At 42.4% G+C, this 23,861-nt stretch overlaps 1 protein-coding gene across 3 annotated transcripts in view; it reads left to right on the top strand.

Moving 5' to 3' along the window:
• TPK1 (thiamin pyrophosphokinase 1) overlaps positions 1-23,861 on the top strand; it is a 348,586-nt gene that overhangs the window by 122,114 nt on the left and 202,611 nt on the right. For all 3 annotated transcript variants that reach the window (XM_038760339.1, XM_038760340.1, XM_038760338.1), the window contains one exon: positions 14,144-14,213. In XM_038760339.1, coding sequence (XP_038616267.1) covers positions 14,144-14,213 — 70 coding nt within the window. The remainder of the gene's footprint in view (positions 1-14,143; positions 14,214-23,861) is intronic.

Below are 23,861 nucleotides of genomic sequence, written 5' to 3'. Positions count from 1 at the left end.
TGGGTTCAAATCCCAGCTCCACCACTTGTCAGCTGTGGGACTTTGGGCAAGTCACTTAACTTCTCTGTGCCTCAGTTACCTCATCTGTAAAATGGGGATTAAGACTGTAAGCCCCTGCTGGGACAACCTGATCACCTTGTAACCTCCCCAGCGCTTAGAACAGTGCTTTGCACATAGTAAGCACTTAATAAATGCTATCATTATTATTATTATTATTATTACCCCTTTGATAGATGAGGAAATGGTGACACAGGGAACCAAAGTGACCTGCCCCATTAGAACTCCACTGCTTCTCATATCTGGGAAAACTAACATCCCAGACAAGTGTCAAGTTCCCAGGAGGCTTGACATACTAATGAACTCCTGGGTCACTAGCCTGATTGAAATAAAACTATTCTGATTAATTGTATGAGGTGAAAAATTAACATATTTTTGTATTATATGGCCTTTTTATTAATTGTGTGTGTATATATAGGCTATTTCCCCCAAGGCTCTGAAAAGCTTGTCTAATATAAATTAATTATGCCTCATTGTTCCTTTGAGAGGTTAAGTAAATTGTTACTATTCTCTATTTGGATAGTTTTATGTGCATAAATATATTTCTACGAAATGGCTGAAATGAAGAAGGTTTTTCTTCATAAAACCAAAGAGAAAAATAATTCTGAATCATGTCCTTGTAAAACAAAGAAATAGGAGGAAAGGGAAACAGCAAATGAAAGGAAATAAATTCTCATATTCAATAAACTCTTCCGACCAGTTCCAGGTATTCTTATTAGTAATAAGAACTGACTTCTCTTTTTTTAACCTCTCAGAATAAACAATTAGAGTCTTCTTTAATATACATAATCATCTGTCCAAGATAATATGATTAGAGCTGGGGAAAGCAGGGTTGTGTATTTCAGGGATATGTTGTATCCAAATGGATCAGCGAGCGACTCTACTAGCCAGCCTGACACAGGCTGAATGAAATGGCAATCCAGGGCCTTCAGATCTCACCTTGAAATGGAGTGTTCAGTACATCTGAAACACAGGAGAAGTAACCAAGTGAAATTGAGACCCTCATTTTTCTAAATGGGTGATTTTTTTTTAATAAGACACATTTTACGCTGCTTGGATGACTTCAACTTAAATCCAAATTGGGCTTTTACTGAGACTAAAAAGAATGACAGCCACAAGTTAAGGTGATGGCAGCCTGCAAGAATAGTTACCATCAAGATGGGATTGTATCATTTTATTGAGATGTTGAAGTAAATAAGAGGAATAATTGAGTTTTATATAATTCCATAGTTACCAGGTCTAAAATTGTGGGAACCTATTCCCTTTATTAGGTTGCAGTGATAGTCTTTTCAATTATTACTTGTACAACTGCCTGGGAACGTGAAATAGAAGTCAGGTAAATATGAGGCGGAGGACTCAGGTTTTGAAAACTGGCACAATTTTTTTTTTTTTTTTGCAGATTGAGTGATGGTATATGTTATGCACTTGTCTTAAGTATGGAGTTAGACACAAGGTAATCAGGTTGGACACAGACCCTGTTCCACATGGAGCTCACAATCTAAATGGGAGGGAGAACAGATGTTGACTCCCTATGTTACAGTTGAGGAAACTGAGGCACAGAGAATTTAAGTAACTTGCCCAAGGTCTCAAAGCAGGCAAGTGACAGAGCTGCGTTTAGAACCCACAATGTTGAAATTGCAGTATCAGAATGTTCAGTATATGTTTATTTGCTCTAAAGAGAACTAAATAAACAAATAATAAATAGACAGTAATAATGTATTTAGAATTGCTTATCATCAGTTGTGTATAATTATAGATGAGGAGCCACGTGGCTGTGAGGAGCAGTGTGGCTTAGTGGATAGAGCACGGGCTTGGGAGTCAGAAGGACTTGGTTTCTAATCCTGTCTCTGCACATGTCTGCTGTTTGACCTTGGACAAGTCACTGTACTTCTCTGTGCCTCACCTCATCTGTAAAATGGAGATTGACTTTGAGCCCCATGTGGGACAGGGACTATGTATATACCCCAGCACTTAGAAAGGGGCTTGGCACATACCAATTGCTTAACAAATGCCATTATTATTATCATTGATAATAATAATTATTATTATTAATGAGCAATTCTAATATAATGAATCATAATCATTCCATTATAGCATATTACTATTATTTTGGTATCAAAGGTGGCAGTCTGAAAATTTAGCACGGTTACTCAGAGTAATGGTTAGAAAAACCATAGTCAGCAAGGGAAACAACTCTTTTGGAAGGCAAGTGAGAAATATTTTCTGGGGTCAAATCATTCAGGAAAAGGAGACAGTGAGGGATGGAGAGCTAGAGAGGGTGAGATGGACTCCAGAAGTCAGAGGGGAAGAGAGGGGCTGAGAGCCGCTCCCCAGAGGTTTCTAAAGTAGATGTACTGGAAACCTGGAAAGAATGCCCTGTTTGAGTGACAGTGGCATCAGCAAATATGGCAGTGGGAGGAGGCTGCACAGCCCAGCCATTGCTGCTTCTGTCTTGATAATAATAATAATAATAATGATGGTATTTGTTAAGCTCTTACTATGTGCCAAGCACTGTTCTAAGCACTGGGGTAGTTACAAGGCAATGAAGTTGTCCCATGTGGGGCTCACAGTCTTAATCCCCATTTTACAGATGAGGCAAATGAAGCACAGAGAAGTTAAGTGACTTGCCCAAAGTCACACAGCTGACAGGTGGTGGAGCTGGGATACTTTTCTGTACCACTGCAGTTGCCGCTGCGGCTAAAACTGGGCCTGCTGTTGGAACGACGGCCAACCATTTGGGCCCTACCTGCCCAATGTAGGGTTTCTGGCCATTTAGTCTTAGGGATCATGAAGTTAACTAGTCGAGTGGTGCTTTAGACTAGAGAGACACCAGGAATGCCATCTGGAATCACCGTGGAAGGAATCCCAGAATAAACACCAAGTGGATTTTAAAAGTATTCAAGATGACTTGGAGGAGCGGACAGGCGGTCTGCCAGAGGCAGTCCCTGAAACCTGAGAAATGCTCCTTTGACTTGCTTGTCTTAAAAGCAGAATTACCCTCTTAGGATTCCAGGTTACAGATTTGGGTGCTTCAGAACAGATAGGTTAATTTGCTTCTAAATTTTCCCCTTGAACATTTGAACTAGCAATTAAAATCACCATTGGTGAGAGAATTTCGTCATGCATTTGGTCGTTTGGATCCATTATGTTGGAAATCAATGGTGCTGGCAACCCCTTCCACCCCTCCCAGAATGTCTCTGCACATTACATTGAATTATTAAACAATCTAATTTTTAAACTTTACAAATACCAGCTCTTGCATTCTTTCCCATTCACCGGCGAAAGCAGAATAGCAGATTAGTAAAGGAAAACCAGCAGCATAATCCTTCAGCTTGCTCTAAATTAATTTGACGTATGCATTCTGTCCATGCCCAAGACATTTGTAAACAAGTTCTAGTAAAACGAATGTAAACCATTTTTACCCAGTAGGAAAAAAATCAATAGAAGGAGAGGAATATTCAAAGTGCGCTTTGATAGAAAAACTTCATTGCTGGTTGTCAGAGGGGAAGGCACAAACTTCAAATGGAATTCTAGAGAGACTGCCTCAGAACACTGGCAGAATCACTTGAAAAGTACAGAAGAAAATTGGGCGTGATGGTTCAAGCAAAGTTTCTTGATGAAAACATTAGATATTGGGACGGTTTGCTTTCCTCCCATCTTTGTGGTCCCCCTTGTTAACGGGCTGCTCTGTTAATATGTTTGGTTTGGTTCTCTGTCTCCCCCTTCTAGACTGTGAGCCCACTGTTGGGTAGGGACCATCTATATATGTTGCCAACTTGTACTTCCCAAGCGCTTAGTACAGTGCTCTGCACACAGTAAGCGCTCAATAAATACGATTGATTGGTTGAAAGGAAATGGCCACATTCTTAGTCATGCAGCAGCCATACACAATGTCATTGTCCAGCAATTGTGGTATTTGTTAAGCACTTACTATGTGCCAGTATTAAGTACTGAGCACTGGAGTGGATAGAAGTAAATAGGGTTGGACACAGGCCCTGTCCAATGTGAGGCTCACAGTTTCAATCCCCATTTTACAGATGAGGTAACTGAGGCCTAGAGAAGTGACTTGCCCAAGGTCACACAGCAGACAAGTGGCGGAGCCGGGATTAAAACCCATGGCCTTCTGATTCCCAGGCCTGTGCTCTATCCACTGTGCCATGCTGCTTCACGTATTACCCAATTAGCTGTCCAAACAGACCTCCCGACAAGTTCTTCCTTCCCCTCCTTCCAACAAATTCCTCTTCTCTGACTCCTTTCTGGGAAACCTAGCCTTCTCAGCCTTTGACAATCAACCTTGGGTTTCTTTTCCTCAGGAAAAAGTCTGGCGAACACAAGTCAGTAAACATGTTCACTACAGGGAGTACACAAACAAAAGGGAACATCGGAGCCTATCACGGACATGGCAGATAGAGGTTCTTTGTCAAAGTAAGACTAGTGGTTTGGAGGGATTGTCCCTTGAAAGAGGGTTATGACAGGGTGATGCCAGGTAAATCCTTTTGTAGAGGTAAAAATACATGCCTGTCACCCCTGGCCCATTTACCTTCCTGAGAAGGAAAACTTTGGGGAGTTGGCAGTCTCAAAAGCAAAGTGGAAATGTAATTTTAAATCTATCCACCTCTGCTTTTCCAGGCTAGAAGTAGCAGAAGGGTATATCCCTTGAAGGGCATGGCACGGTGAAAGGAGCCCGAGGCTAGATGTCAGGTCCGCGTGGCCTAGTGGAAAGAGCCCAGGCCTGGGTTCTAATCCCATCTCCGTCACTTTGCTAAATGACCTTGGACAAGTCATTTCTCCTTGCCTCAGTTTCCTCATCTGTAAAAGGAGGATTCAGTACCTATTCTCCCTCCTACTTAGACTGTGAGCCTATTGAGGGACAGGGACTGTGTCTGACCTGATTATCTTGTATCTGCCCCAGTGCTTTAGTGCAGTGCTTGGAACGTATTTGAGAGTTTAAGAAATATGATGATGATTTTCTGTGTTTGCGTTCCAGCTCTGCCACTGGCCTACTGTGTCAAATGTCCTCCCTGAGCCTTCTTTTATTTCCTTGTGTATAAAATGGGAATGAGATGTGTTCTCCATACAACTTAGATTGTGAGCCCCTCATGGGACAGGGACTGTCTCCAGTCTCATAACCTTATATTTATGCCAGTGCCCAGCACGCAGTAAGCACTTAATGCCATGCTAAATCTAAAACTTACCTGGCTGATAGCATTTGAACAGACGGAGCCAGCTTAACCTGTGACGGATCTGGATCCCGTGATGATTTAAGGAGACATTTACGTTTCTGAGAACCGCATTTTTACCCATTTAAATTTTCTCCAGGAGTTTTAATACTGGGGTGCCGTTACATTGTACAGGGCCAACTGTTGTCTAGTGAAAGAGAACCTATATCCCATAGTTGATGTTTTTGCAAGCTAAGTAAATTCGAAGCGTCTATATATGTGGTGTCCAGTTATGGTATAGCATGGGGGTATAGTAAAGAGAAGCACCATGGCTTAGTGGAAAAAGCACGGGCTTTGGAGTCAGAGGTCATGGGTTCAAATCCCGGCTCCGCCAACTGTCAGCTGTGTGACTTTGGGCAAGTCACTTAACTTCTCTGGGCCTCAGTTACCTCATCTGTAAAATGGGGGTTAAGACTGTGAGCCCCATGTGGGACAACTTGATCACCTTGTATCCCTCCCAGCGCTTAGAACCGTGCTCTGCACATAGTAAGCGCTTAACAAATGCCATCATTATTATTATTATTCTCTGTGCCTCAGTTACCTCATCTGTAAAATGGGGGTTAAGACTGTGGGCCCCCTTGGGACAACCTGATCACCTTGTAACCTCCCCAGCACTTAGAACAGTGCCTTGCACCTAGTAAGCGCTTAATAAATGCCACCAAATAAATAAATAAATAAAAGCTTTGGAAATTTTAGTTCATACCAATTTCAAGAGTCAGATTAGGGGAACATGTCTATCAACTCAGTTATATTGTACTCTCCCAAGTGCACAGTACAATAGTTTGGAAACAGTAGTAGCTCAATAAATATGACTGATTGAAAGATTCAATCATATTTATTGAGCGCTTACCGTGTGTAGAGCACTGTACTAAGCGCTTGGAAAGTACAATTCAGCAACAGAGACACTCCCCACCCAACAATGGGCTCACAGTCTGGAAGATCCAGTTCAACTTAAAATGGCCAGATATTGGCAGTTGTGGAGGGGGAGGTTACTTTTTAGGCCTCTGTTACATGGATGATTCCCAGGCTCAGACCAGGTTCAACTTCATCCGGAAAAGAGGATGAGCACACCCAAAAAGGTAGTGTGGAAACCAATTTAAAGGACTCAAATCTGGCACTGAAATTTATGAAATCGAACCTGATGACCACTTGTGTTACTGGTGTCCTTTCATCCACCTATGGCTGTTGCTTTAGTGTTCCTGAACCTCTGAGCTCACTGCCAGTACAGTGTCAATTAGAGGGAAAAAAAAAAGCAGCGTGGACTGGTGCTTGAAAAATGGACGGCATTTTGGTTGACAATACTGTTAGGAGAGGTTTCATGGTCGCTTTATTTTTTTCCACTTCAATGCCTTCTGTACCTTCAAGACCGATTCAAGTGTGTTTGGTTTAATTCCTCTCAGGAAGCAAAATGGTTTCTGGAAAACTTGAGCCAATATTAAGCGAATGAAAGCACCGAGTGATTGCAGCTAAGAATGTGAATGGACCAGATCTGTAGCTGCCTGGGCCAGTAATGATTTTGGCTGGTGGGGGAGAAATGGAGTGTCCTGTCCAAAACAAAATGAGACACAAGGTACTCTTCGTAGGTTGTTTTATTCTATTTAAAATAGAAGACAAAACCTTGATTTAAAGGGCTCATATCTAGCAATGAAATTTATGAAATCGAACCTTATATTTTAATATAGTTTTCAATTCATCTTAAATTAACGCTATTTGTCAAGACGATGTTTAGAGAATAGCTGCTTGTCCATTGAAGGTATATCATTTCGACACGTGTGAAGAGAATTTTGTTGTGTAACAATCAATGTGCTTTTCCATAAAATAGAGAAGAATTTCAGTAACTGCTGTTCGTTAGCCCAGGGGACCTTTAAATGATGATGAAATGGACAGATCCTTCAGGCCAGGTCCAAAATATATGAAAAGAAGCAGCTAAGGCTGCCCATTCCCACAATCTTAAGTCGCTGTTCAATTTCGTGAGCAGTCAAGGCTTGTATACCAATATTTTAATGCTGCATCACAGTATCAATTTTTTTAAATGAACTCTTCTCTTTTAGAACCACCACAACTGTCATAGTCAGTATGATGTATTATGAACAATTTGCTTGGCAGATATTTGTTTTTAAGTGTCACTGAAGTTAGGCAAGCATAAAGCATCTGTGATTGGTAAATCTATTTTTTCTCCCCCTCACTACTATAATGTAAAGCAGAAAAACCAATCTTTTAGATTCTCTTTTTAGAAATACCTCGCATAAATATAAATGCCTCGTAGGGTGAGGCTGTGAGGAGAAAAAGTTTTAAAATGAAAATACAAATAGAGTTATGCTTACACACCTTTCCAAAATACGCATTTAGACAATTTGGACAACTTTCTCTGTGGTGCTAATGGAAAGTAGCATTAAAGTGATAGAGTTTGCTGTTATGGGTATTTCATTCTTCTCTTTCCCCCCTTTCCCATTTTTCTCCTCCCCATTCCTTTTGCACAGTCACCCAACCACATTTGAAAACATAAGTATATCGTATATTTCCTTCCAATCAATTGTTTCTGAAACCAGCATTTCTGTTCTTGACAAAGAAGCTCATATGGCTACCTATTAAGGTCTTGTAGGATGTTGGTCACTGATATACTGTGACGTTCTTGATATTTCTTGGCAAATTTTAAGATTTTTGTACTTTAATGAAAGGGTAGCTTTAAGAAAAATAATTCAGTACAGCAACTTGCTAGAATCTTTGGAATTCCATTTTCCCTGACCCCTCACTTGGTTTGAGAAACTCTTCTCGTCATACAGAATCCCTTGGCCACTTGTTTTTGTAGAACAAGCCAGTTATTTCCCACTTGTATTTGCACAGAGTTGTTTTTCACAGTCCCGGCTCCGCCGCTTCTCAGCACTGGGGTAGATACAAGGTAATCAGGTTGTCCCATGTGGGACTCACAGTCTTAAACCCCATTTTGCAGATGAGGTAGCTGAGGCCCAGAGAAGTTAAGTGACTTGCCCGGAGTCACACAGCTGAGAAGCGGCGGAGCCGGGATTTGAACCCATGACCTGTGCCTCAGAGAGGCCCCGAGCTCAGACCCTGTAGACAGAAGGTTTCCCGAGGTGGAAGGGCATCGTCACCGCCTCAACCAACAGGAGTGGACTAGGGTGAACTCTGGTGACACCAGCTGCTCCCAATTATTTCTGACCTCTTCCTTGGGGAGCGGCAGACTCCCTTGGGCCTGAGGTTGGGAGGCCCGGAATGCCCTCCCTCTGCCCATCCGCCAAGCTAGCTCTCTTCCTCCCTTCAAAGCCCACCTGAGAGCTCACCTCCTCCAGGAGGCCTTCCCCGACTGAGCCCCCTTTTTCCTCTCCTCCTCCCCATCCCCCCCGGCCCTACCTCCTTCCCCTCCCCACAGCCCCTGTGTATATGTTTGTACAGATTGATTACTCTATTTATTTTACTTGTACATATTTACTATTCTATTTATTTTGTTAATGATGTGCATCTAGCTTTATTTTTGTTTATTCTGGTGACTTGACACCTATCCACGTGTTTTGTTTCATTGTCTGTCTCCCCCTTCTAGACTATGAGCCCGTTGTTGGGTAGGGACCGTCTCTATAGGTTGCCAACTTGTACTTCCCAAGCGCTTAGTACAGTGCTCTGCACACAGTAAGTGCTCAATAAATACAACTGAATGAATGAATGAATAAAGCCATGGGAGTGATTGTGTTCTTTACAGGAGAGGGTATAGATGAAGAGCGAAACTGATAGTCTTTGTATGCCCTTTTTAGATATTGATCTCCATATGTTGTATGTTTGCAAACTTAGTAGATTTATTTCTGCTGTAACTGGAAGTGATCACCAACTTTTCAGTTTCTTAAAAACACCACAGTGTTTATATATCTGCAGGCAGTGATGCTTCTTAGCCTGATGGCACAAGTACCTGGTTGTGCGAAAGCGGTGGGTTAGTGGGTTGTATTTTTAGAAACTCATAGTCCCTTTTCTTGCAGGCAAAACTTTTCTTCCAAGCCCTTGGAACCTGATGTTAATTTTCCAAGAGCTGGAGTATATACAATATAAGCAGATTATTTACTTATAAGTATAGAAACCAAGGCTTAGGCAGTTGTTTTCTCCCATAGAAATTTGTAACATTCTAAAGTAAGAAAGACAGTATTTTTTGGAAGTCTATCCCCTTCTCCCTTTACCTGCTTAGAAGTAGGACCAGAACGGAGATGCAGCTGAGGCAGTCCACTTCTCCTTGTAATAATACCTTGTTACAGATTTCTTATCCATGAATCTAACTAACTCCTCACATGATATTTGAGATATCATTCATTTCTATACAATATATTAAGAATCCTCTTTACCCTTGAAATCGCCTCCCAAATTGCAGAGAGTGCAAGTCACACAGAATTTCTTTTGGTGCTGCTATCAATAGATGATATTTTGGTTACCAGTTTAGGGTAGTAAAAATCATGTATGTGACTGGCCCTCAGCCAAACATTTAATTAGCTCTTAGTTGTCTGAAATCCCCAGGGCTTTTGTCCTTACAAATGTAAGTCATTAACTTGCTAGTAAAGGTTCAGTACCTCATACATGGTCTTTGGAAAAACAATTCACTACCATTCTGCCACGTGAGAAACCTCTCTAAATGCACGCACACATACACACACACACACGTATGATGATGATGGTATTTGTTAAGCACTTATTATGTGTCAAACACTGTTCTAAGCACTGGGGTGGATACAAGCTAGTCAGGTTGGACACAGTCCCTGTCCAGAATGGGGCTCACAGTCATAATCCCCATTTTACAGTTGAGGTAACTGAGGCACAGGGAAGTTAAGTGACTTGCTCAAGATCACATAGCAGAGGAAGCATGGCCCAGTGAATAGAGCACAAGCCTGGGAGTCGGAAGGACCTGGGTTCCAATCCTGGCTCTTCCACCTGTCTGCTCTGTTACCTTGGGCAAGTCACTGCACTTCTGGGCCTCAGTTACCTCATCTGTGAAATGGGGAGTAAGACTTTGAGTCCCACGTGGGACATGGACTCTGTCCATCCTCATTAGCTTGTATCTACCCCAGCACTTTGTACAGTTCCTGGCATATAGCAAGCACGTAACAAATGCCATAAAAACAAAAACAAAACACAGGTAATTAGCAGAGGCGGGATCAGAACCCGGGTCCTTCTGACTACCAGTTCCATGCTGTAGGCCATGTTGTTTATAGGAAAGAGCACGGTCTGGGAATTAGAGGACCTGGGTTCTGATCCTGGCTCTTCCACTTGCCTTCTGTGTGACTGGGCAATTAATTAACTTTTCTGTGGCTCAATTTCCTGATCTATAAAATGGGTATGAAATCCCTGTTCTTCCTCCTCCTTAGACTGTGAGCCCCACGTGGGACAGCGCCTGTGTCTGACCTGATTATCCTATATCTACCCCATGGCTTAGAATAGTGCTTGACACATAATAAGTGCTTAACAATTATTATTTTAATCATTATTATTATGTTATTTACCCAAGAAAATTAGCATTGATGAAAATGGCCATGTGTTTTTAATGACTTCTTTTCTACTTTACCATGGAAAGTTTGTCCTATGCTAGCACTGAACTTTTTGTTTGCACTGACTTTTGTTTGGGGTAGAGTTGGAATGACGGGAGGGTGGATTGTAATCAATTCATTGTGCTTGCACTTGAGTGATCGAATAATAGTATTTATTGAGCATTTACTGTGCGCAGAGCCCTGTATTAAGTGCTCGGGAGAGAGCAGTACAGCACAATTGGTAGACATTTTCCCTACCCCCACGGGTTACATGGCTTTACCTGTCCCTCTGGGACTCATCAGACATCGTGGATGAGGGATCAATCGGTCTTATTCATTAAGCATTTACTGTGTGTGGAGTACTGTACTAAGCACTTAGGATAGAGGATGACATATCCCTGTTTAGCAAAGTCACATAGCAGGAATACATTTGGCTTGAACCTGATATTTCTGACTAGTAATAATAATAATAATAATGGCATTTGTTAAGCACTTACTATGTGCAAAGCACTGTTCTAAGCGCTGGGGGGATACAAGGTGATCAGGTTGCCCCAGGTGGGGCTCACAGTCTTCATCCCCATTTTACAGATGGGGTAACTGAGGCACAGAGAAGTTAAGTGGCTTGCCCAAGGTCACACAGCTGACAAGTGGCAGAGCTGGGATTCGAACCCATGACCTCTGACTCCCAAGCCCGAGCTCTTTCCACTGAGTGTGAAGCGGTTGTAATATTCAGATCTTTATACTTAGTAGAATCAGTAACAAAAACTTCACAGGTACATTTTTATGAACTCTAGCCACGTTCAAGTTTCTCCTGGATTTTAAGCCTACAAGAAAGTAAGAAATTCCTTAGTAGGTGAGATCGGTGCATATCCATCCTAGTATTCTGGCTCTGACAGTTGCAACAGGATGCTTTGCATCATCAACATCCCTAACTTTTCCTTGTAATAATATCTTGTTACAGATTTCTTATCCATGAATCTAACTCCTCACATTATTGTCTCCTCTGTTGTCCTTATCTTTGTTATAGGTAAAACTTAAGGACAACAGATTCCTGGACTGTGAATTTATTTTGGGGGGGAGAGCAACTTTGCAGTATTCCCCCGCATCTTAAATCTATTGATGTTTTCTGTCTGCCCAATTTCCTGCAGTAACCCGTTCCATATATCACCTCCAGAGTGGGGGAAAAAATGCTTCATTTTGTTTGTTGTGAAATTGCTGCCTTAAAACTTTAATCATCGCTCTCTTGTCCCATAGCTGTTGGTGAACAGCACTTTCCTCCCAATTGCTCCTTCGTGATTTTTGAGAACTTCCCCTCTCGGCCTCAATCTCTTCTAGCCTTGTCAATCTGCTCGTGTGCCGAAGCCGTGCCAATTATTTTGGCCTACGTGTCTTCTTCAGTTCCCTGAGGGAGCTCTCCAAGGGGACTAGAACTGCATGCAATATTCCAAGGGCAGACATACACCGGATTGAGCCTCTTGCTTCAATATGATTGACTGACTGACTTTGTTTTCTACACCACAAAGGGTGATGATCTGCATTTTATCATCCATTTTAAGCTGCTGTTTCACATGGCGTCCCGTTCCTCCACGTGATACTGATGAATCCCAAGGTCTCTTTGCTGAGTCAGTGCCATTTATTGAGTGCTTACTGTGTGCAAAAGCCCATGCTAATTTCCCTGTGCCTCAGTTTCTTCATCTGTACAATGGAGATTATGGCCCTCTTTCTCCACTACTTAAACTGTGAACCCAGTGAGGTACAGGGACTGTCTGTGTCTGACCTGATGATCTTATATCTACCCTAGTGCCCAGTACAGTACCTAATAATAATAATGATGATGGTATTTAAGTGCTTACTATGTGCCGGACACGGTACTAAGCCCTGGGGTGGATACAAGCAAATCAAGTTGGACAGAGTCCCGGTCCCATTTGGGGCTCACAGTCTGAATCCCCATTTCACATATGAGATAACTGAGGCTCAGAGATGCAAAGTGATTTGCCCAGGGACACACAGCAGGCATGCGGTGGAGCCGGAATTAGAACCCATGATCTTCTGACGCCCAGGCCTGTGCTTACAAATGTAGGGCTGAAGTGGATAGAGCCCTGGCCTGGTCTGAAGGGCCTGGATTCTGATCCCGTCTCCACCCATTTGTCCGCTGTGTGCCCTTGGGCAAGATGAGGTGACTGGCACAGAGAAATGAAATGACCTTGGGCCAGTCACTTCACTTCTCTGTGCCAGTTACCTCATCTGTAAAATGGGGGTTCAGACTGTGAGCTCCACGAGGCTCCTTCCTTCCTTTCCCCCTCGTCCCCCTCTCCATCCCCCCATCTTACCTCCTTCCCTTCCCCACAGCACCTGTATATATGTATATATGTTTGTACATATTTATTACTCTATTTATTTATTTATTTATTTTACTTATACATATCTATCCTATTTATTTTATTTTGTTAGTATGTTTGGTTTTGTTCTCTGTCTCCCCCTTTTAGACTGTGAGCCCACTGCTGGGTAGGGACTGTCTCTATATGTTGCCAACTTGTACTTACCAAGCGCTTAGTACAGTGCTCTGCACACAGTAAGCACTCAATAAATACGATTGATGATGATGATGATTAGGACTACTACACCCAGAGATGCTACACCCATCCTGGATGAGATCAGAGGAGGAAGCAATGACCTGTTACCATTGCTTTCATTCCCTAGATTCTGGACACTTGACTTTTTTTTTTAAATCCCAGTGAATTATTAGGAGTGGAGGAATTAAAGGAATCGTGTGAACTCTATGTGTTCCTTCATTATCTATAACACAATTTGTTACACTGGGCTGTCTTACTCAAATAGACTTCTAGTCAAGAATAGAAATGTAAAATAGAATAAAAAGAACAGATTTCTTCCATCCCTGCTGAGACCTCGAGCCTATTGTATGTTTGGGTTTTAATATGTCACTCCTGGTATTTCTGCCTCCAATCTCTTTTCCCCATTTAAACTTTTAAATTGTGAGTCCCCCGAGGGACAGGGACTGTGTCTAATTCCCAACTGGGCATTCTCTCCCAGTGCCAAATATATTGCTGTGCACACAGTAGTCGCAGAATAAATATTATTATCGCTACTAAAATACTGCAAAACTCCTCCAAATTAATATGTACTCGGGCCCTTTTGGAGTTGGTAACGCTAATGAAGATGCATAATTTCCAATAGCTTCCTTAGTTGGATGTGCGAAGTCACAATAAGAAATGATTGGAGTGGGTTGTGTGTGTGTGTGTGTGTGTGTGTGTGTGTGTGTGTGTGTGTACACATTCACATTTCAGTGGAACATGATGGTATGATATTGAAACCGATTATTTTCTTTATTTAAAGCCCTGTTGAAAGCCTGTGCAGATGGAGGGGCAAATCGTTTGCATCAAATCACCGACGGAAAGCAAGAGAGGTAGGTTCATTTCCAGGCAAATTGTCAGTGCTTTTGAACCCCAGACACCATCATTTTTTCCCCTTCCTCAGTCTCCATCGCTCTTCCTCAGCAAGATGACCCCGGTATAGTTTGGAATTAGGGTTGGGGGAGGTAGGGCAGGATCTGTATTTTTGTTTACCCGCATTGTCCCAATAGCTATGAACTGATATTATCCTGCCTGTTGGAAAACTGGCACTGCAGTAGATTTTAAAATTTTCATTAAAAGCCACTATGATAATGTAGTTCTCTAGTCCATTGTGTTCTCACTGGTAAAGACTCTGCCCGATAATTAAAATAAAAATCCTCTCAACATGGCAGTTTGTGATACTATTAATGCACAATTAAAATAAGTAGAAACCGAACCCATGCAAATAAAATACATGATTATTTGGAGATGGGGCATTTGTACTACGGTTGAGAAAAGACTGGTAGAATTTATTTGGCCTTAATTACTTTTGAGCTGTGCTGTCATCTCTCAGGAGATAAAACAGTCATCTCTTAATGACTTGCCATATAAACTTCTGGTTTCTCCTATCTCTATAGGTTGAATTGATGTTAGTTGAAATAATTTTGTGTGGTTAGAAGGAAGGGGATGTCGGTGGATTTTTCCAGAATGGCAAATGTATATTTTCCTCTTTCGCCAATAATTCTTTTGTCCGACTCCTTTCTGAATGCAGTTATCTATAGACCAGAGTAAGCAAGCCTTTCTTTGAAGATAAATTGCTAGCTCTCAGAGGAGGAAGTACTTTAATAGAGAATGTTTCCATGTCTGCATGTCAAAATCTCTGACAGTGCTCACCCATTAGGGGGTTCAAATAGAGTCCTTAAATGAGGAAATAAGGTATATTTGAATTCAGAAACACTGAGACGTCATCTCTATTATTGTTATCATCATTACATTTGTTAAGCCCTTTCTGTGTGTCAAGAATGAGGTTGGACACAGTCCCTGTCCCATATGTATCGTAATAAATATCAGGTTTCTCTCACTGCTCCTTAGGAAGGATGCACACTTTTAGAAATCTACAGAGTAATAATATTCATATTAATTATGATGTGCATAGCAGAGAAATAAGCTCTGGAAAATAATAGAATTAGATATATGGTCCCTAACCTTTTAAGAGCTCATAAGCTAAAGGGGTAGGAGGGGACAGGGGGCAAACCCACGAGGAAATATGAAAGAGTAGAAACACTATATTAACATAAAATAATTGCGGTATTTAAGTGCTTTCTATAGGTCAAGCATTGTTGTAATAATAATAATAATAGTAATAATGGTATTTGTTAAACGCTTACTATGTGTCAAGCACTGTTCTAAGTGCTGGGGTTGATACAAGGTAATCAGGTTGTCCCACGTGGGACTAGCAGTCTTCATCCCCATTTTACAGATGAGGTCACTGAGGCACAGTGAAGTGACTTGCCCAAGGTCACATAGCAGAGAAGTGGCGTAGTCGGGATTAGGACTCATGACTTCTGTTTCCCAAGCCCATGCTCTTTCCACTGAGCCGTGCTGCGATAAATATAAAAAATAAATATTATAAAGAGCACTAGGGTATTATGTATTCTGCTTTCCCAAGTGCTTAGAACAGTGTTCTGCAAACAGTGAATGCTTACGAAATACCATTGATTATGGCTAGAGGAGTAAAGATTCAGGTTCCTAATAGCTCAGAGTTCCTCAGTCTCTTTTTGTTTTAATGGCATTTCTTAAGCACTTACTATTTGCCAGGCACTGAATTGAGCGCTGCGGTATATGCAAACTAATCATGGGGCTCACGGTCTAAATCGCCATTTTATGTCAGAAGTAACTGGCACACAGAGAAGTTAAATAATGACTGGTATTTATTAAGCGCTTAGTATATGCCAGTCACTATAGTAAGCGCTGGGGTGGATACAAGAAAATCAGGTTGGACACAGTCCCTTGTCCCACATGGGGCTCACAGTCTTAATCCCCATTCATCCAATCGTATTTATTGAGTGCTTACTATGTGCAAAGCACTGTTCTAAGTGCTGGGGGGATACAAGGTGATCAGGTTGTCCCATGTGGGGCTCACAGTCTTCATCCCCAATTTCACAGGTGAGGTAACTGAGGCACAGAGAAGTGAAGAGACTTGCCCAAGGTCACGCAGCAGAGCCGCGATTGGAGCCCAGGACCTCAGGCCCATGCCCTCTCCACTATACCGTGCTGCCTGTACATCACACAGCAGACAAGTGGCAGAGCCAGGTTTAGACCCCAGGTCCTTCTGACTTCCGGGCCTGCTCTATCCACTAGGGTAGGCCGCTCTTCCAATCAATCAATCAATCAATCAGTCGTATTTATTGAGCGCTTACTGTGTGCAGAGCACTGTACTAAGCGCTTGGGAAGTACAAGTTGGCAACACATAGAGACAGTCCCTACCCAACAGTGGGCTCACAGTCTAAAAGGGGGAGACAGAGAACAAAACCAAACGTACTAACGAAATAAAATAAATAGAATAGCTATGTACAAGTAAAATAAATAAATAAATAGAGTAATAAATATGTACAAACATATATACATATATACAGGTGTATACAGGGTGTATATATCTGTATACACCCCCAGCCACGTTCACCACCACAGCTGTGCTCTCAGTGGTCTGCATTTTGTGGAGGCCTGCTACGGCTGCCTGCGTCTTCTCCGTCAGGTTGGCGCAAGGACGTGTCCGTCCAGCAACTGCCCCGCCCGACCGTGCTCATCATCAATCGTATTTATTGAGCGCTTACTATGTGCAGAGCACTGTACTAAGCGCTTCACTGTTCTAAGTGCCGGGGAGGATGCAGGGTGATCAGGTTGTCCCACATGGGGCTCACAGTGTTAATCCCCATTTTACAGATGAGGTAACTGAGGCCCAGAGAAGTTAAGTGACTTGCCCGAGGTCACACAGCAGACATGTGGCGGAGTCGGGATTCGAACCCATGACCTCTGACTCCAAAGCCCGGGCTCTTTCCACTGAGCCACGCTGATGCTGTCAGAATGCCGGCAGATGCACAATTTCCAGCTGGGAATGGACTTCCAACCCTTGCAGGGCCCCAGCGTGGAGCTGCTGACAACATCAGAGGATTGACATCGGTTCACAGGGCCCCCGATTCAAGTAGTGATAGTAATAATAACGATAGTTTCTGTTAAGCACTTATTATGTGGCAAGCATGTTCTAAGGACTGGGGAAGATACAAACTAATCGGGTTGGACATGGTCCTTTTACCACATGGGGCTCAGAGTCTTAATCCCCATTTTACAGATGAGGTAACTGAGGCACAGAGAAGGAAGTGACTTGCACAAGGTCAGGCAACAGACAAGTGGCGTGGCCGGGATTAGAACCCAGGTCCTTCTGACTCGCAGGCCTGTGCTCTGTCTTCTAGGCTGCGGCACCAGGAAACTCCAGAGGCTCCTTTCAGATTCCAGTGAGCATGTTCCTCCAGTCAACATGCTTATAATAATAATAATAATAATAATAATTATGGAATTTGGAAAGCATTTATTGTGTGCCTAGCACAGTACTAAGCACTAGAGATGCAGCGTGGCTCAGTGGAAAGAGCACGGGCTTTGGAGTCAGAAGTCATGGGTTCAAATCCCAGCTCTGCCAATTTTCAGCCGTGTGACTTTGGGCAACTCACTTAACTTCTCTGTGCCTCAGTTACCTCATCTGTAAAATGGGGATTAAGACGGTGAGCCCCATATGGGACAACCTGATCACCTTGTAACCTCCCCAGTGCTTAGAACAGTGCTTTGCACGTAGTAAGCGCTTAATAAATGCTATCATCATCACTGGGGTAAGTTGCAAGATAATTAGGTAGGACACAGTCCCCATCCTACACAGAGCTCACAGTATAAATAGGAGGAAGACCAGGTATTGAATCCCCTTTGTACACATGAGGAAACCAAGGCAAGGAGAAGTGAAATGACTTGCCTAAGGTCACACAACATCTTCCATTCAGGATCACTGAGCTCTATTACAGCTGCCTCACCTCACCGCCAACTTTAGCGATCCTGCTCCCTGCCTTCTCAGGAGAATTCCATCTGAAGCAATCAATCAATTATATTTATGGAGTGCTTACTCTGTGCAGAGCACTGTACTAGATTACACTACAACAGGATTAGCAGGCATGCCCCCTGACCACAAGGAGCATACAGTCTGGAAGAGCCTTGTAATCTCAAGCCCCGTAATATTGGATTTGCAACATATGCCAGTGAAAATACTGATCATTTATAATCATAATGTTGTTTCAAACTTTATGGAGAAGCAAAGCTCTCACATTAGAAAATGAAGGTTTATTAATATCTATTTGTGGAAGGCTCATTAGTTTTTCCCAAGTGAGTAAGGTAGATGAGGAACTATTTGACAGAAACCCCAAAAGGTATGTCTCTCCTCTGTTGTCGTTCTCTCTTCTGAGTCGGGGAACCTGTCTATGAAACACAGATGCAGAATAAGACAAAGGTTTGATGTAGGATCCCAAAACAATGACAACAAAACTATTTCTTTAGTGTTAAGCTAATATACAGTACCTTAAAATTTCCCCTTTAAAAATGCAGTTTAAAGATTTCCAGTCTTTTTTTAAAAAAAAAAAAAATGACGTATTACCAAATCAGAAGCTGCTTATTGAAGTGTAACATTCAAATCTGTTGCACGCTGTGGAGGGGGTAGCCCTTTCCTGCAGATTAAATCTTACCAACCCGAAGAAGCTGGAAGTGGCATTCATTTCTGTCTTACAGCTCATTTAATACACAGTGAAACCTGTTGGGTTGGATATAGCCATTCGCGTTATAGAGCAAAATAATATTTCTTGTAGGTTGACAATTAAGGGGATAGGGAATTTGGAAAGGGCTCATAGCACTCTCTTCCTTTCCGTGCAGATAACTGGATCTTGTCTCCAGCTTATGTGGTCTGATCCAACAGGTCCACCCACTCACCTTCTCAGCCGGGCGTGCCTTGGTCGAAATGTTTAGAAACAAAACTCAGTCAGTCGTACTCATTGAGCACTTACTGTGTGCAGAGCACTGCACTGAGTTCTTGGGAGAGTACGATATAACAATAGACACATTCCCTGGCCACAACAAGCTTCATTCATTCAATCGTATTTATTGAGCGCTTACTGTGTGCAGAGCACTGTACTAAGCGCTTGGGATGTACAGCTTGGCAACATATAGAGACGGTCCCTACCCAACAGCGGGCTCACAGTCTAGAAGGGGGAGACAGACAACAAAACATATTAACAAAATAAAATAAATCGAATAAATGTGTACAAGTAAAATAAATACGTAGAAACATATATACATATATACGGGTGCTGTGGGGAGGAGGAGGTGGTAAAGTGGGGGGGATGGGGAGGGGGAGGAGCGGGAGAGGAAGGATGGGGCTCAGTCTGGGAAGGCCTCCTGGAGGAGGTGAGCTCTCAGTAGGGCTTTGAAGGGAGGAAGAGAGCTAGCTTGGCGGATGGGCAGAGGGAGGGCATTCCAGGCCAGGGGGAGGACGTGGGCCGGGGGTCGACGGTGGGACAGGCGAAAACGAGGCACAGTGAGGAGGTTAGCGGCAGAGGAGCGGAGGGTGCGGGCTGGGCTGGAGAAGGAGAGAAGGGAGGTGAGGTAGGAGGGGGTGAGGTGATGGACAGCCTTGAAACTGAGAGTGAGGAGTTTTTGCCTGATGCGGGGCGAGAAAAAAGAAAACACCAGCCCCTCAAACAGGCGTTTGGAACCCACCTAAGTGTCTTATGATCCCATATGCTTTCCCTGGTGTTTTCATTCCAGGATTTTTTAAGTGGAGAAGCAGCATGGGCTAGGAATCAATCAATCAGTTGTACTTATTGAGTGCTTACTGTGTCCAGAGCACTGTATTGGTAGACAAGTTCCCACAATGAGCTTACAGTCTAGAGAGGGAGACAGCCATTAATGAGAGCCTGGGCGTAGGAGTCAGAGGGCCTGAGTTCTAATCCCAGCTCTGCCACTTACCTGCTTGTGTCATCTTGGACAAGTCACTTAATGACTCTGTACCCAGGTTCCTTGTGAAAATGGGGTTTTAGGATCTGTCCTCCCTCTCCCTTAGTTTGTGACCCCTATATGAGATATAGGTTGTATCTGATCGGATTATCCTCTATCTACTTCAGTGCAGAGTACAGGGCTTGGCGCATAGTAAGTGCTTAACAAATACCACAATAAATAAATAATTATTATATTCCATACCAATTTTTTTAAACTCTTGGTCAGTTGGAGTGATGACCGTCAGTTGTGATTTTACAAAAAAAAAACAAAAACCAGAAGCCAGCGTATGTTGGTAAGGGTTTAGCTGGAGTTATCCATGGGATCCCCTTTTCATTTTTCTTTTTTTTTTAAATGGTATATTTTGAGTGTTTATGTGCCAGGCACTGTCCTAAAGGCTAGGTTAGATGCAAGCCAAGCAGTCCCTGCCCCACATAGGACTCACAGTTTTAATCCCCATTTTACAGCTGTGTTAACTGAGGCACAGAGAAGCAAAGTGAACTGCTCAAACTCACATAGACAAATCGCAAATTTGACTGCATCTGCCTTGCTGTTCCTCCCTCATTGCTTTCAAAGCTTTGCAGGGGTCCCTGGACTATGAGGGTGGTGATGCTGAGTGCGGAGAAATAAATGTCTCTGCTTGTGCTGCAAAGAGGAGTGAATTGGGAATGAGAGTAAGTGATACAGCAGAAGTTTTGAAATAACCTAACAACAAACAAAATATATATATACACACACATACACACTATAAAGTCTTCATTGATTGAGAGCACTCACAATTCCAGTCCGGATGGCTTATTTACAGAATACCACCCAAAACCATCTGCTTAAGTGAATATTTTTAAACTGAGGAAATTGAAATGGATTTTCGACTTCAAAAATGGACGGTGTGGAGTTTTGCAACCCTTCACTAAAGTTGAGTTGAACTTTACTTCACTAAAGTTGGTACCTGTGTATGGGAATGTTAGATTAAGGTATGATCAAAAAAGCAGAAGTTATGCAGCAGAATTTGAAAAACCTGGATAGATTATTCAAGCTATATGCTGTAGTACTGTGTGCCAGGCTATTTCTTGCAGTATAGTTTAAACCGATTATCCTACCTAGTTTCAAGAGGTCTTATGTGACTTTTAACCAGGTTTTTTAAAAATAATACAGCAATCTAGTTATTCCTTTGCATTTGCTTTTTTGATCTATTGAAGCTTCAAAATTCCTTTCACAATTACCTGAGTTCAGTCAAAGCCAATTCCTCAATGCTTTTTTTCCCTTTTTGTTTTCAAAATCATTTGTATATTTCCTTAGCCATATTTCTAAATCACACAAAGTACACTGTAATTCACAGCTTTGCTTCAGAGTTGCATGGCAGAGGTGACTTATAGAGTGAAGAGGGGTTGACTAAGCTATCTGTTTGTTATAATGATACATGCATTCCTGTTTATAGCATTGCACTCTGAAGATTACAATCCCTGGAAAGGAGACTGTGATGCAATATAAAAATGATAGAATGTGGTATGGCCAATTCAGGATTCTGATTGGCCCATCTAGATTCTTTCTCTGTGTGATAAGGAGAAGACTGGAAACGGAAAATCACAGAACTTCATTTTAGGACTAGGATGAATTGGTAATCAGGAGAGGGAAGCTTTGTCATTGCAGTGCTGGTTGACCTCAAGTCAGTCCTGTGGGTCTGATGAAGAGGAGTTATTAAGGTATATTTTCAATTCAGATGGGTTTACCAGATATTCTTTTCCTTCTTCTCTCCTTTCCTCAATCTTTTGGAGTTCTCTTTCATCATCATCATCATCAATCGTATTTATTGAGCGCTTACTATGTGCAGAGCACTGTACTAAGCGCTTGAGAAATACAAATTGGCAACACATAGAGACAGTCCCTACCCAACAGTGGGCTCACAGTCTAAAAGGGGAAGACAGAGAACAAAACCAAACACACCAACAAAACAAAATAAATAGAATAGATATGTACAAGTAAAATAAATAAATAAATAAGTAGAGTAATAAATATGTACAAACATATATACATATATACAGGTGCTGTGGGGAAGGGAAGGAGGTAAGATGGGGGGGGATGGAGAGGGCTTTCGCACTCCAGCCGTGATTCTGACCAGAAGAGGATGTCTTCAGAGCCCTGTTTGTATCCCTAAACAGTCATACACAGTCCCAGACCTCTTTTTTTGGTTTCATCTCCCACACCTTTACTGATAGGTGGTGGCTCCAAATAATCTGTGTTCCCCTGAATCCCCCATATCTACATAAGAGGCCCCAAATCTGGCCTAGCTGATACGATTTATGAGTCTGACAGCTGCAGGAAAGGTCCAGAGAGCAATACCAAACCCTGTGTTCACTGACCTTACAAGAGCTTTGATACCATATCTGAAAGGGGACACAAAGAAGCCAAAAGGCAGAATAAAGACCTGGTGAAGCACAACCTGAAACACTGGAATACAGCAGTGGACCGCTGTGACCTCGTCTTTATTCCCTATTAACCGACACCGCACAGGAGCTGGTAGAAACTCTGTTGGTGGAATCAATCAGTGAATGGCATTTGTTGAGCGCTTGCTATGTGCAGGGCACTGTAGTAAGCACTTGGAACAGTACAGTACAATAGAATTAGCAGACTCGTTTCCCGTCCATAACGAGTTTACAGTCTAGAGGGGGGAGACAGGCACTAAAATAAATTATGGGTATGTACGGAAGGGCGGTGGACCTGTGTTTGGGGTGAATTAAGGATACAAATCCTTAGAGAAGCAGTGTGGCTCAGTGGAAAAAGCCCGGGCTTTGGAGCCAGAGGTCATGGGTTTGAATCCCGGCTCCGCCACGTCAGCTGTGTGACGTTGGGCAAGTCACTTCACTTCTCTGAGCCTCAGTTATCTCATCTGTAAAATGGGGATTAAGACTGTGAGCCCCATGTGGGACAACTTGATCACCTTGTATCCCCCCAGCGCTTAGAACAGTGCTCTGCACATAGTAAGCACTTAACAAATGCCATTATTATTATTATTATTATTATTATTAAATCCAAGTGCGGGGGTGATGCAGAAGGGAGACAGAGTAGGGGAAATGAGGGCTTAGTCAGGAAAGGCCTCTTGGAGGAAATGTGATTTTAGTAAGTCTTTGAAGGTTGGAAAGAGTGACCGTCTCTTAGATGTGAAGGGGGAGGGAATTCCAGGCATCAATAAATACCGTTGATTGATTGACTTTGGATGATTGTCTCAAAGATTTTAGTGATGCTTAAAACTTGTTGGGTCGGAAATCTATTCTGTCACCAGCTTTGAGGCCCTGTGTCACCCCTCTTCCAGCATGGCAACATACTAGTAGGTTGAATAGGATTGCACTCAGTGTTACATTATTCTAGCGATGATAGGGAAAATGTCAGACTGGTACCTATCAATTCTGACTTGACCAATCTTACCGTAGACATTGTAGAATGTGTGCATTTCTTTGTGTCCAGAAGAATATTGTTCTAATAACCTTTCTTATTTAAAAAAAAAAATCTAGCTTTGCTTTACAGAAACCCGAACTTTTCAGTTACCTCCCTTTTAAATAAAGATTAGCTCTCTGCTTCAGCAGGTATTTATTAAAAAGCACTTAGACAATAAAGTTATTAAGTTCTGAAAGCATATCACACTT

Source organism: Tachyglossus aculeatus, chromosome 18 (assembly GCF_015852505.1).
Source record: "Tachyglossus aculeatus isolate mTacAcu1 chromosome 18, mTacAcu1.pri, whole genome shotgun sequence".
Classification (NCBI taxonomy): Eukaryota; Metazoa; Chordata; class Mammalia; order Monotremata; family Tachyglossidae; genus Tachyglossus; species Tachyglossus aculeatus.
The sequence above is the reverse complement of the archived record's forward strand: the minus strand, read 5'-3'. Positions and strand labels throughout refer to the sequence as shown.